This window comes from Cynara cardunculus, assembly GCF_001531365.2.
Source record: "Cynara cardunculus var. scolymus isolate 2C chromosome LG 4, CcrdV1, whole genome shotgun sequence".
Lineage (NCBI taxonomy): Eukaryota > Viridiplantae > Streptophyta > Magnoliopsida > Asterales > Asteraceae > Cynara > Cynara cardunculus.
In genome coordinates, this window is record NC_037531.1 from 15,818,907 (window position 1) to 15,834,015 (window position 15,109).

Below are 15,109 nucleotides of genomic sequence, written 5' to 3' on the forward strand. Positions count from 1 at the left end.
TTATCTGCAGTTAGTTATACAAATTCAGATATGGGATGAAATCGGATAGGGATGAAATCTGGTTTAAGAGTTTTTAAGTGTTTTTAAGAGTTTTAAGAGTTTTTAAGAGTTTTTAAGAGTTTTAAGAGTTTTTAAGAGTTTTAGCCAAATGCTTTATAATATAGTATAGATATATATATAAGGCGGTGAAGGCTTATGATATTTTAAACTAATATTTAGAATTTCCCCTCAACTTTTATAACTTATCAAAAGCAACTCTCAAACTTTCGAATAATATAACCCGGTTATTACAGTAATCAAGAATTTGGTGAACCGTCAAATCTGGTTGAAGAGAGAAGAAATCGAAAAATGGGTGAAATTGCTAAACTACCATATTTGTCCAAGCTAGAAGGCCGAAAGGATTAAGCTAAAAGATAGACTAAAAATCAAAAGTATATATAATTAGGCCCCAAAAAAATTGAGGCCCTCAAATTTTTGGGAGGCCTTGCCCAGGATCTCACTGGTTTGGTTTATTGTCTAAGGGATTAAATCGTTTAAACCGAACCACAAACAACCCTAATTTGTAAGATATATCCATGTGTACATATAATTTGTAATGTATATTCACATGTACACATCATTTGTAATAGAAATTCTAGCAAGACACATAATACTTGTTTGAAACTACTTTCATAATGAATCACACACATGTACAAGTATGTGAAAGTCCATGTCAATATCCAAATGTGTGAAAGTCCATGTCAATATCAAAATGAACACATATGTAATGTATTTTCATATTTGAATATATTTGTGAATGTTATTCAAAGCCATGTTTAATGTACAATGTGCATATCAATAAGAGTCACATGTAAATATTTTCATGACTATTCATGTGATGTATATTTAAATATGAATATACACATAATATATATGTATCTATGTACATATATAACGTAAAATCCAGTAAATACCTTAGGGAAGTGAACCGAGTGAGAGCAAGCCCTCATTACACAGGGTAACCTTGAAGCCTCTGAGAGTGCGTATATACACTAGTCGTGCATTCGAAGATTCCATTGAGGTGCAAACTTTTATTGCAAACCAAGAATGAAAAATTGATACAAATTCTTATTTTGAAAATCCAAAATTATGGGTTATTTTCTCGTATCTATAAGTTTCCTTTTTATATAATTAATATTATTACACATATTGATAAATTCGTTCGTCTTTCCTAGTGGTTTTCTCAGTCAATTTTTTCATCAAATGATGTTTTGAATTAAACATAGATTCCTTAGAGTTATAAACACAACATCTGTTAATTAAAATGTAATATTTTTATATTATTCGTCTGGTTATTACTTAAAGATGTAAAACCTTTTTAAAAATTAAAATATAAGCAACAATCAATATATATTATGGGTTATATAATGATCATTGACGAATATTTAAACCATTTTGGACCGACTTCAAACAAAATACAATTTTATTTGACGCTTTAGTGTGATTGATCTATTGATTAAATTGTACTTTTGGACTTGGTTATTAACGGTAAAAACAAAAGATTATCTAAAAGCAAACAAAAACTCAAACATATGAAAACGTTAATGATTATGTTTGGCAAACTAACTTTTAAACTAACAGATGAACAAATCATGTTTGACAAAAACTGATAAGCTAGATGAAAAGTATAAAATGATCAAAAATGAAATCTTGAAAAATTAGTCAATTACAATATTTCATAATATAAGTAAAACAAATCTCTAATAAGATAACATGTTAATTAATTCAAACAAGATAGTAAAAAAATTAAATAATATAATATGTCAATAAAAAGAATTTCAAATTAATATTAATCAGAGTTAGTTGGAAAAAAAATGTTAAAAAAGAACTTCTAAAAAGTCTTTTCAACTTGTGTTTCAATAAGTTAGCTTATGTTTATCCAAAAGTATACTAAAAAAATAATCAAGTTAGCTTATGCTTGTCAAATTAACAATACATTTATATCATATTTTGATATTTAAAATTAAAAATACTGTATATTTCATAATAATTTGGTAATATGGGTTTCATTGATACTTCAAACACTCCTGTTTTACAAAATGAACAAAATATAGATATCATAAAAGCTGAAAGAACTTTGTATACATTATTTATTTTATTTTAATCAGTTAATAGTCTTATCCTTCTAAAATTAAAAGTTACATATAGGGTGAGATTCAACTTTCCTTTCTCACGAGAACTTAACCCTATAAAAAATATGAGCATAAATGTTGCACACATGAACAATTTGTTATAATCACTCTTCCAATATCGCATTTGTTTCGGGAATGAAAAATCAAAACATCATGCATGTTTGATTCGTTGGTGAAGTGCCACTTCTAGACTTTAACTAATTTACATATTTGATCCTTGTATTTACGGACAATATTCAGAAACTTTTTTTCATACTTTGGTTGCTACTTGCGAAGGTAGTGAAATGTTTTTAAAGTTTTGGGAGAGAAATGGCTAAGAGGTAAATGTATAAGATTGAAATGACTATTTTGAACAATTTCCTATCCCTAAAGATGTCACGTCAGATTTAAGATGCAAAATGACAAAAATGCTTATTATGTAAGGAGCACATGGCAGCACTTAATGGTGGCAGTTAACGTTCGTAGTCAGAGGGAGGGAAGAAAACATAAAGAATTAAAGATTTGTAATAAATGAAGTTAAGGGATGAAAACTCGAGTTTCTACAATCCATAGGAACGAAAATTATAATTATCTTTTTAAGTAATAAGAATGAATTATTTGAAGTATATAATATTTATACACTACGAAATAGATGAGTTTTACCTAAAATTTTGCATACTTATTACAATTTATTGGTACATAATATATCGAGAAAAAAACATGATATTGTATCATTTTTATCGCTATATTTTTCATAGAATAAGTTATGGATTTTGTGCATGACACAAGGGTTCTTTTAGTTCCCTACAAGTCATTTATTACAAAGACAAATGAGATAACAAGTTCTATCTTGATATTTATTCCTCCCTTTAATTATGTCTATCAACCTCCTAATAAATTGCATCATATTCCCCTCACATAAGGACATTTTAATAACTAAATATGATGTGACATCTTATAAATACTAATCCTTCTCTCTCTTCATTTTCTCTGTTTGTGCTGGAAAAAAATACAGGGTTTTTATCATTTTGATCCGAGCAAACCAATATTATCATTCGTGCGATGGTAGCCTTTATCAATCTTACCAAAGTGGTTACAGTTTATTTTACAAGTGAAAATTCATATCGTTGTAATATAGGGCAGAGAATGAGTGTAAAGGTGAATAGTCAAGCCAGCAACAATAAAATCATTCACATTCATCGAACCCACATTTGGAACATTATCTATCTTACAAACCTAAATTTTTTTACTTTAAATCGACCCGGAAGAAGAAAATTGTAACTTTGTTTAAGCATTAATCTTTTGCGACTTAATATGGGAAACATTTTGAGAAGATTACAAACTCGTCTTCAAGCTTGAACTAGAAATAACATCTTCATCTTCAATGGCGGTCTGTATTCCATATTTGTACTAACATCATGGATTGTGCCATGTCTTAGAAATGAGTGCACGTGGGCTAGTTTTTGCGGTGCCTAGAAGTAGAGAAAGAAGGAAATACCCTCGTGAGAGGGCATATGGGGCACTTAACTATTTAAAACATAACGATCGTTAAGAAAATGAACGAAAACCAAAATAAACAACGTACCTAAAAGGTTTTCTGTAATAAATCAATTGTAGTGACTAAAACTTGAAAAAAAAAAACGTGTGGAAAACTGTTTTTCATGATTTCAAATTTTGTTTTTTATATTAATGCTTTCTTTTGTTTCTAAATTATATATTTCCTTCTCCCTTTGTTAAATAAAAATAATTTTCATTTCTTCATGTTTTAAGAACAAATTGGAGTTAAAAATTGGAATCCTCTTGTGATCACGGAGGTTCAAATGCGGTGACTCCGGGCTATTTGCAAAGCAGGTGGTCGTCCTGAGATTAGTTGGCTCGTATAGTGGGTTGGATATCCAGGTTAACAAAAAAAAAGAACAAATTGGAGTTAAATCCATATTATTGTTTTTTAAATCACCATTCTCTTTAAATCAATCATCAAAATTAATAAACTCATATTATTGCCACCACGACGCGCACAACATAGTATAAACAAATTAGGACGCTCTCTAAGCATTGGCCTCTTAAATCAACCATTTGATGGATTGTTATGTATTTATTTTAATTTCACATGATGCTTCTGAGTTGGACGGTGTCGGTCTGCTTAGAGATTATCGATTACAAACCTTTTGATGCACAAATTCATGATATTAAGGCCATTCATGTGTTTTGCATTTTCATATGATCAAGGGCCCTATCAACACCATTGGCATAGAGTATAAGTTTGAATGGGTCAAATACAAAAATAAATGTACATATACAATATTAGTCTCAAAATAAATATTTACGATGAAAATAACACGTATCTTTAGAATGTACAGTTGTTATACATTTTCAATTAAATGACACTTTTACTTTTTAATAATAGAGGAATTGATAAATTTATCTATCTCATAATTAATGTCCATGTGTTTGCTCTTTTCTAGCGATATTTTTTTTTATAAATATCATAACACCATGTTTAATATTTATTTTAACGAAATATAAATCTCTCAAAACTTACGTTCTATTTTTGTTAAGTCACTTCAATAATTTATAAACCTATTCCCCATAATCCAGGTACAGTTTAGGGTGTATGTTGGTCCGTAACATGTATTTGTAAATAATAAAATATGTAAAACATAATGGAATTTGAAAAGATTTAAATGATTTGATCATGCATATTGTTTTTGATTGGCAAATAATGAAATTCAACTCAGTGTTAAGGACTGTATATAGGAAGATAATTAACGATGGGATAAACTTAAGAATCGTATCGGAAATGTACTTTTTGAATACAACAATTCGATCTTATTAAGATAAATCTTAAGTTTTCCTTTGTAATATATATATATATATATAGAGAGAGAGAGAGAGAGAGAGGAGTGATCAAATGAAAACTGCACTCATTTGTGTAAACCGTGCAAACCATCTTCATTCGTCGATTTCATTGTTTAATCTTATGAAATTTTTTCATGAAATTGTTTAATCTGGTGAAATTGTTTCATATAATACTTTTTTGATGAAATTGTTTCATATATGGTTATGAAATTGTTTCACATAATACTTAATGAAACTGTTTCATGTATTTCTCTAAAATTAATGAAACTGTTTCATGTATTTCTCTAAAATTAAAATAATGAAGATGATAATATCTATGATTAACACCCTCCACAATAAAATGATTAATCAACCTCTCAAAAATACCAAAAAAATGAACAAAATAAAAAATTATGATTGGTTGAATGAAGTTTGCACGGTTTGTACAAATTGAGTGGTTTGCATTTGATCGCTCCCCTATATATATATATATATATATATATATATATATATATATATATTTATATTTATATATATAAGGGTCCAATCAATGGAGAACTCGATTGTTTGTAATAATTGTGAGATCCAATCTCAACCACACATTATTAATAATCAATGGTTATTATTAAACATACTAATTTTGGTAATTATTCATTAATTTTCAAATAATTTAAATTTACTGATAATATATAGGGGTAAATTAGTCTTTTAAAATCTCTCTCCCTCTCTCTCTCTCTCTGGCCAAGAATTTTTAACAGTAAAACACAAAACAAATATGATACATGCTGTGATACCCAAGAATTTATAACGGTAAGACACAAAACCAATTGTGATACTACTGTAATAACGTTTTGAACATGGGTTGATAACGAATGTGATCGGAGTTTTATGCCACACACAACCACAATGTGATACACGATCGTGATACAATTTTGTTGAGATAATTAAGGAAACCAAATTCTTGAAACCGAATTTGATAACTATTAAATAAGAAAAATATTTAAATTATAATTAATGATTTTACTTAAACTCCATTTACTTATTAATTAAGATAATACAATTAATATCATAAAATGATTGGCTCATGTTGAACTTCACGGTTATCACAAACTAATTAGTTCTCATTTGATTGGACTTATTTTTTTTATTATAAAAAAAAAAGTTTTAAATATGAAACGGTACGTTTCACGTGGTTAATAAACCATCATATAAAAAGATAGCATTTATGGAAGAATTAAAATTGTAAACCCATGTGTTGAATCATATAAAAAGATAGCATTTATTTTTCTTCAAGTTTCAATCATATCTTTGAATTAAATTGCATAAATACAAATACAGGTGAAAAATATCCTATAAAATATTTAAAAATTGACAAATGTGAATTCAACATTTGGACATAAATGTTTGTTGGTATACTTCCATTTCATCTTGATTAGGATTAGGATGTAAGTAACTTAAAGCTCAATTTTAATTTTTAACTACCATGGATAAAAACATAAATATTTACTCTTCGTAACGGCTAATTTTGTTGGTATACTTACATTATTCGGTTAATCAAACTATTTAACCCTTAAACCGAATAACATGAAACCGTTTTGGTTCAGGTGAATTATTCAGTTTCAGATTTTTTTTATACCCCTAATACCCTACTCACGTGAATTTCTGGATCCGTCACTGTCTATTATTTTGAGAAAAAGAAAATTCCGACCTATGAAATGAGAAAACACCCAAAGACATGATCGATTCCAAAACTATTAACATTGTCCTGAAGTTCAATAACTACAGAGGTGGTTATTACGGTTTGTTTTTTGCTTTGAAAAAGGTCCTCTAAGTTAGAATCTGTTTGTTAAGTAAATGGTGTTTTCGTTCTTTCACCTCTTTTGTTATTTAGGTGGTTGGTATGCATAAGAAATCCCGCTTGTGTTCTGAAATTACGGATTCACAACAAAAATATTCAGGTTTTCTTAGTATAATATTTCCATCAAACTTCTACAACAATAATATGTGAATATTAAAATCAGATATATCAATACTAAAATAGATGAATGTTCAAATGAGAAGACTAAATATGGTGAGAATATACGAAAGAAATGTTCATATCTAATTTGAGTCACCAAAATCTTTTTATTTGAATATATATATATATATATATATATATATATATATATATGAACTTATATAAATGATATATAATGTGAGTCGATATATGGATCTTAAAATCAATTATTCAGTTATAAACCTTTTTTTTACAAACTTTTCCCGATATTTAAACTTCTTTTTTATTTTTTTATAAATAATTTTGTTTGTCATTTAGCGTTTATTTCACTATCAATTTGTGAATTTGTGTTCATTATATTTGTTGAAATTCAAAACGTGGTTGCCATTTGTTTCGTATTTTCACTACGATAAAATTGGGTTTATAAGTGTCTCAATAGACCATTGTATAGGACTTATATTATATGACCAAAATATAAAGCGTCCTATCTAAAGGTGTTGTAATAAGTTTATATGACATTTTTGGACGTCTTAATAAGTTTTTTACAAAATGTCGCATTAGTAACTTTATAAGACAATTTTGAGAAAGTGTCCTACAAACTCAAATTTTTATAGGACGTTTGTTTTTATAGAACAATTTTCAAATAGTGTTCTATAAAGTTGCTAATGGGACACTTTATATTAAAAATGTCCTAAAAAACTTATTACGACGTCAAAAAACGTCTTATAAATTTATTGCAACGTCTTTATATATGACACTTTATTTTTTTGGTCTTATAAACTAAGTCCTATAAATAGGTCTCAAAGAATATTAAGGACGGATCATTGAGTTACACATGGATCAAGCACATATTATCAGTTCAAATGTAGTGCTTATTAAAATCCAGACTTAGATCCACAATGACTACAAATGTTTGATCAGATAGGAGATGTTGAATCGATACAAAAAGAGTCACAAACACAAAAGCAACCAAACATATTAGATTTATCTAGTTGCACGTAATCTGATCATCGAGGAAACCCACAAATACATGTTTTAAATTGACACAAATGCTCGAATGCAGAATTAGACGTCAACTCTGTTAGAATAGTCAATCATTAATCATTTGAACCAAAAGAAAAACAAACAAAAAAACATAAAACAGTCCATACGTTACGACATTAGAATGAACAAAACCCCAACAAAAAATATAGACCGAGTCAGTACTAGATCCCAGAAAATCAAGATCGATCGGGACCTTACAAAAAGGCGAAGAAGAAGAACCATAAGATTGGGCCTAATATTTTTGTCGAAAGCTCAATAAATAAAAATGGATTGGGCCAGGCCCGGTTTAAATCCAAGCCCTTGAGAATTGAAAGTGAGCCCAGTTAATGACCCGATTTTAAAAAGCTAATAGATTTGGAGAGCCCAATTAAGACCCGACCCAATATATGTAACCCACTCTAACGTTGTGTTCTTGAGCCCACCTGTTACGAAGAAATACAAAAAAACTTGTAATCTCGAGTTTTTTTTAAGAAAATAAATGAAAATAATGTTGATTTTTCTAGCAAACTTTCTTTCCGAATCTTAGAGGAAAATGGAGGGAAAAAGTAATAACAATTAAAAAAGTATTTTAATAAATTACACATTCACCTACTAATTACAATCTGTTGTAAAATAAATGAGAGTATATTTGAAACACTACAATAAAATCGGGTTTATAGGACACTCTCAAATTCTAAGTGTCATAATAGATCTTTTTATAGGACCAAAAAAATAAAGTGTTATATCTAAAGGTGTTGTAATAAGTTTATATAACGTTTTTTGACGTCGTAATAAGTTTTTTAGAACATTTTCAATGTAAAATGTCTCATTATCAACTTTATATGACACTATTTGAAAAATTGTCCTATAAAAACAAGTGTCCAATAAAAAATTGAGTTTATAGGACAATTTCTCAAAAGTGTCCTATAAAGTTGCTAATGCAATATTTTGTATTAAAAATGTCCTCAAAAACTTGTTAAGATGTCCAAAAGCGTCATATAAACTTATTACAACACCTTTAGATAGGACATTTTATATTTTGGTCATATAAATTAAGTCATATAAAACGGTCTATTGAGACACTTAAAGATTGTGGGCGTCGTATAAAACCAATTTTGTTGTAGTGAAAAATGACGTATTTTCTTTCATTTCTCTCCTACTCAAGAATTTTTTTTTTCTTTCTTTTCATTTTCTTCATATCCCTTCGCTCTCAAAAACACAAATAAAAAAATTCCGTTGCTTTCCTTTTTTTTCTTTTCTGCCTCTCATTTTGTGAGATTTGAACTTTTGACTTTCTAGGAGGTTGGGCTCTACTAATAACTTGGGTACTACCACTAAGTCAATGACCTTTTGGTACTTGATAGCATTAGTTGAGTTCTAGGGTTTTTCCATCACCAAATCATTGAATTACGATTATGTTGAATTTTGTTTAGCTTCGATAAGTTGTACATTGACGTTCAAGATTGTGTTGTGAGTTGATTGATGGGATTTTCGTTTTATATTAATAGTCAGTTGGTTGTTGTCATGGCGTCCAAACACTATATCTATATATCTATAAACACTAATTATATATGTATATAAAATGTGCAACCCAAAGTTTTGGACACCTTCGCTAAATATGATTACTTGCTTAAATTCAATTGCTTTAACGTAAGTTTGAAAAGAATTAGATGACATGACTACAGATCCAAGAATCGACGAAACGACTCATTTGATGAAAGAAGATCACATACCATGCCAATGAAAATACATGTCGTTTTTGTTTGTACATAGCGCATCGCTCTTTAACGATCAACGAGAGTTACAATACATAACAACATGACTAAATTGCTTTGGACAGCAAACCAATGGATTTCTAGAGTTTCTGAAGGAATAGGTGTAAGACACTGACACGTTTAGTTTATTTAAGGTGAATATACAAGAAAAAGACACTTAAACCCTCATCACAACACTCGTCAGTCGTCAAGTCATACATTATTAGGAATAAATTCCGTAACAGTGGAAGTCATTGAGTTTTAAATTACTAAAAAACCATGATTCCCAAATCTTATCTTTGAAGGAAAAGAAAAACGAAGGACGAAAAAAGAAGAAAACAAAAAAAATATTTATATCATATATGATTCCTCTCAGATGTAGAGGAAAAAGAGAAAAATCTGAAAGGAATTTGTGATCTTCTACGACAAAAATATTCTTATAACAAAAAAAATGAGAAAAACAAATAGAACTGATATATTTGAGAAATTGACATTTTTCTTTTGTTTTCTCTGTGGCTTAAAAATATGAAAAATTATTTCGGTTTCATAAATGATATTTTTTTTCCATTTCATTTCTTTCCATTTCCGTTATTTTCCGTCTCTTTCATTTCTTTTTCAAATTCAAAAACACAACGTTAAAAAATGACGTTGAATAGTTTACGAGTCCCTCTGTTTCAAGAGTCATGCTCATTGATAGAAGTTGAATATGGTGGCAATAGCGGCTGCCGCAGAATGAATGGGTAAATGACAAAAAGGTTCATTGTGTGAGTGAATTCTAATGTTGGTCCCTGAGGTTTATTGAAAAGTTTGAAAGTGGAACTTGAACTTTCATTAGTCTAGAAATCATACTTACGGTTTGCATTTTTCTTTGAAAGTAGTACCACATTGCTATCTCCATTGAAAGTTGTCTCTTGAGTGAAGGACATTTTTATCTTCTCTTTTATTATCTATATGAATTTGAAAAGTTGAAGGCAAATTCGACTCTTTTTTTTATTAACCTGGATATCCAACCTGCTATGCGAGTTAATTTGTTTTTTATATTTGTGTTTATCTGTTTATTTTTTTTAATTTCGTTTTCTCAAGTTCAAAAAATTTGAAAAACCAAAAACAGTTTTTTTTTATTTTAGGAATGTAAAAAAGGTAAAACCCTAGTTTTACTGTTCCATCTTTTTACCGTCTTCTTCAACAACCTGCTTTCTCTCTCATCGTACTTCATCATCGCTGGCTCCTCAATTCCATTCACCATTGATGACTATCTCTAGTTGCAAGCCACTACCTGTCGTCAGGCCATCATGGTCTACACCTCCCTGCGACCACCGTGCGACACCACCATCTTCCACCAACAACTTCATCCACGATGTCTCACCCACTTCATTCACAAATAACAACATCCTTCAGTCGATCCTTCTTCTCCATCGACGCCAACTACCATGGGCTACTCCTCTCTCAATTCCTTACCTTGAATCGCCCTCCATCTCTGATCCCTACCAGCACTTGAAACTGTATCAGGCTTCGAATGCCTCTCTGTCTCCCTTTTATTCTCCCTCACGAAAACCACCAGCACTCGCCGCTCAAAGACCATCTCCACCCCATCATCAAACCTTCTTCTGTCCCCTTGTTCCTTAACGAAATTTCAAGATCTTTTTTAATCTTGTAGTTTTACCTACTATATACAGGCTTCATGTTATATTTTTAAGTAATAATGATGTATTTAACAAATTTTCAAAAGTCCAATGACTTATTCATTCAAAAAATTGTCCAAAAATTTAATCATTTAAAACAAGAAAGTTCATTTGGTTTTTTTGGATTTTTCTCATTTTTAACTATAAAAATATTAACAAGCTACACAGGCCCACCCTTTTCTTCGAAAATACTAATCCAGGTCCGCTTTCATAACGGGCCCTACAAGACAGGTCTAACGGTCGTAAACTCTATCTAGTTTTTAATGTCTGTATATATATAATTTAATAAATAAATTATATCATGATGATATATAATATAATACTTTTTAATAGAAAATATATAATATAAGATAATATATTTTAAAAAAAATTAAAATAAAATCAAGGAAACCAAAGAAAAAACAATAATGCCTTCAAGGAAAGTGAATGACCGGACACTATTTTTAAAGCAAGATTTAATAAACCTCATGAACCAAAATTAGAATTTACTTTTATTAATTATAAAAAAACTTATCTATATATCTTATCTATGACGTTTATTAATTTGCTTTTAGGGGCCGTTTACCTAAACGCTTACCTGATAAGCACTTACCAGTAAAATTCAACACTATCGCTTACTTATCGGACAAGATTTTATTCATTAAAACGCATCGTATGCAACAATTTATCCCGGTAAACGCTAACCATGGTAAAAGTCATAGACTTCACATTCTGGGTAAGACTTGAGATTCTTGTCTTCGTTCTTACCAGATAAAATTCTTGACTTGATAAACGCTTACCCGGATAAACGTCTGGTAGACGGCACCTTAGTCAATGCTATTTATTATTGTAAAACCAAAATAAACGTCCAAAAACTTCAACTTAAAATCAGATATTCGACTTTTCGTACGACACCAAGGACAAATAAAAAGTAAAAACGCCTCATCAAATGAAGATTATCCTTCTCCCATTTGTCCACTGTATTCGCCAGGTGTCACCACCTGTGGCCAATATTCTTAAAAGTGGATAAAACTATAGACTATAGAGATAGTCATTTAGTTAGGCTCATTAAGGCCCACAAAGAAAAATTGCAAACTTATCATCTAGAAAGGGCTCTGTTCAGATGATGGGCCAACAAGGCCGGAGCGCTCAGATGTGGCAAATGGCCTTCCACGTTCATCATCTCCACCGTGTTCCGCCCTCCAAGGTGTTCCTTTAGATACATCGCCACCGATGTCGGCACTGACACGTCTTTTGCCGTTTGGATTATGCAGCACGGCACCTTCACTAACCCTAGTACTCCTCTCAAATCGCTGTTGAAAACTGTTCGAGAGACGAAGAGTGAAATGTCTGGCCGAACGTTGAATAACGTCCGGCTGAATTCGCGTACGGCTGCCGGTACGTCGGCGCCGACGGCTAGTGGAGCGAATCCGTTCACCCAGGCCTCGTAATTTGCCTCCATTGCTAGGAAGACCTTCTCGATCTCGCCTTCTTCGAATCCGCCGTGGTAATCTTTATCGTTTAAGAACCTGAAATTAGGTCACAGATCAGATTAGGTTCGAGTGATGATTAACATCCAACTTTGAAGTTGGAAGCAAATTAGATGTCAATAAATCAAAGTTGAAACTGAAGGAATTCACGGTACTTCAATGGAATATTTGTTCTGTTCACTGAAAGGAACAATTATTCCAAAATTGAAACCGAACAAATTCGTTTTTAGATAATCATTTGTCACAATTCACCAAAATTTAATGCATAACTGAACAACATTCACATAAACCGTATCAATCTCCATCTCCGTACCAGATTTATCATAATTTAGAAATACCTTGGAGAAGCACCGATAAGGATGAGCTTGGAGAAGAGCTCAGGACGACGAATGGCGGCAAGGATTCCGATCATTGACGAAAGCGAGTGACCGACGTAAAAACACCGATCGACGCCGAGCGAATCAAGGATTTGGAGGAGGTCATCGACGTAGGCGTCAAGAGAGTTGTAGCGTCGGAAATCGAAGTAGTCAGGGTTGACGCTGCCGGCGCAGACGAGATCGTATAGGATGACTTTGTAGTGAGATCGGAAGTAGGGAAGAATGCGACTCCAAACGGACTGGTCGGTGCCTAATCCGTGCGCCAGAAGGAGAAATTTCTTGCCGGAGCCGACGACTCTGACGTTGAGTGCATCCAAAAGACTGGGGCCCATCTTTGTGTATGTGTGAGAGAGAGAGAGAGAGAGAGAGAGAGATCAAGTACTTTCGTTATTTCTGATGGGATATGAAAACATTATCCGCTTATTTTGGTTTGGGGATGGAGAAGTGATGTCGTTTTGGAATATTTATAGCGACCAAAGTGAAGTATCATCCATTTTCAGTGGGACGCACCAACGATTTTCCTTGTTCACGCGCAAAACAAATGCTTCCATATTTTAAATGTTATCTTAAAAGTTATCTTCTATAATCCCTTATTTTTTTTATATATTTTTTAGAATAAGGTTTAGACCGTTGGATTTCCGTGAAAATAAGAGTTAAGATGAGAAACGTAAAAGCCTCATTTTAGAATTGACTAATTTTAATATGTCATTCTTTGTCATTTTATGTTTCTCAACTAGCTTATCAGCTATTTTTGTCAAACATGATTATGTCATTACCTAATTTATTAGTTAACAGCTAACTTTACCAGCTAGTTGTTACATATAAAGCCTCTACATAATTTAAACTAATACAATGACCCTAAATCAGATAGCTCGTGCCCCAAATGGTTGTTTGCCATATCTTCTTCAACCATTCATTTATTTTAAATATACAAAATAAGTATTTTATTTTGATATACAAATGAATATCATTTGGTTTCTTTAATATTTATTATGAATAGTTCATGTATTATGGTACACCACGGTTTTGATTTTAATTCAAGTTAAGAAATAATTTATATTGTTATGTTAGATTAAATGGTGTTTTAGCGGTTTAATCATATGAGAACTCTAAAAGACAGCCTTACAAAAAGAATTTAGCCTCACAAAAAGAACTGGTTATTGGGAATGAGGGCTTGTCCATATTAATATTTTGTAAGATCCCTCAGAACTTTTAACTCAAGATTTTGTTTTACACGATCTTTTCCATCTAAGTATAGTATTCAATGTATCTATTAACATATATTTGTTTCACAATGTGTTGTTTCATATGTACTCAGTTCACAAAACTTTTTTACATGTATTTTTTGTTTCACAAACACGTCAAAAAGTTCCACATTGTAAACCGAGTACATGTAAAACAAACACGTTGTGAAACAAATATATATATTAATCAGTACATTAAAATTATAGTCATAGATGGAAAATGAATCATGTGAAATAGCACATGATACATCAGTTTTCAGAGATTTCACGATTTGGAGAGTTCTCAAAATAAGGTTACCTAATCTATACAGAAGGATAAATGATAATTTATATCATTCAGACTATTTATTCTACACATAAAATAAATAATAATTTATCTTTATTTATACATAAATCTTTATCAATAAGAACGACTTAATTCATACAGGTTTTAACAATTGAGAAAACAATTTCTTAACAAATAAACAAAGAGACCTTTTGATCAATGATCAAATCAATGACTGTTTGATGGTATAAAAGTAAAGCAAAACATATTTTTCTTGTAATTCATTGAATCCAAAAAGTTGGTTTTCAAAG

The 15,109-nt window shown here is 30.7% G+C and overlaps 1 protein-coding gene across 1 annotated transcript; it reads right to left on the reverse strand.

The window, feature by feature from the left end:
- Positions 1–12,249: 12,249 nt before the first annotated feature.
- On the reverse strand, positions 12,250–13,856 carry LOC112511216 (probable strigolactone esterase DAD2). Its single transcript, XM_025116737.1, has 2 exons — positions 13,251–13,856; positions 12,250–12,951 (listed from the first exon to the last, which is right to left on the reverse strand). Exons 1-2 carry the CDS (start codon positions 13,619–13,621, stop codon positions 12,522–12,524), a joined length of 801 nt encoding a protein of 266 aa, XP_024972505.1. The 5' UTR covers positions 13,622–13,856; the 3' UTR covers positions 12,250–12,521.
- Between the last annotated feature and the right edge of the window lie 1,253 nt (positions 13,857–15,109).

What these genes read in the sequence shown, in the direction of transcription:
- LOC112511216 (XM_025116737.1), bottom strand. Translation starts at nt 13,621, where the DNA reads ATGGGCCCCAGTCTTTTGGATGCACTCAACGTCAGAGTCGTCGGCTCC. An exon ending in CTTATCGGTGCTTCTCCAAG is followed by an intron (nt 12,952 to 13,250) that starts GTATTTCTAAAT and finishes ACCTAATTTCAG; the next exon opens with GTTCTTAAACGATAAAGATT.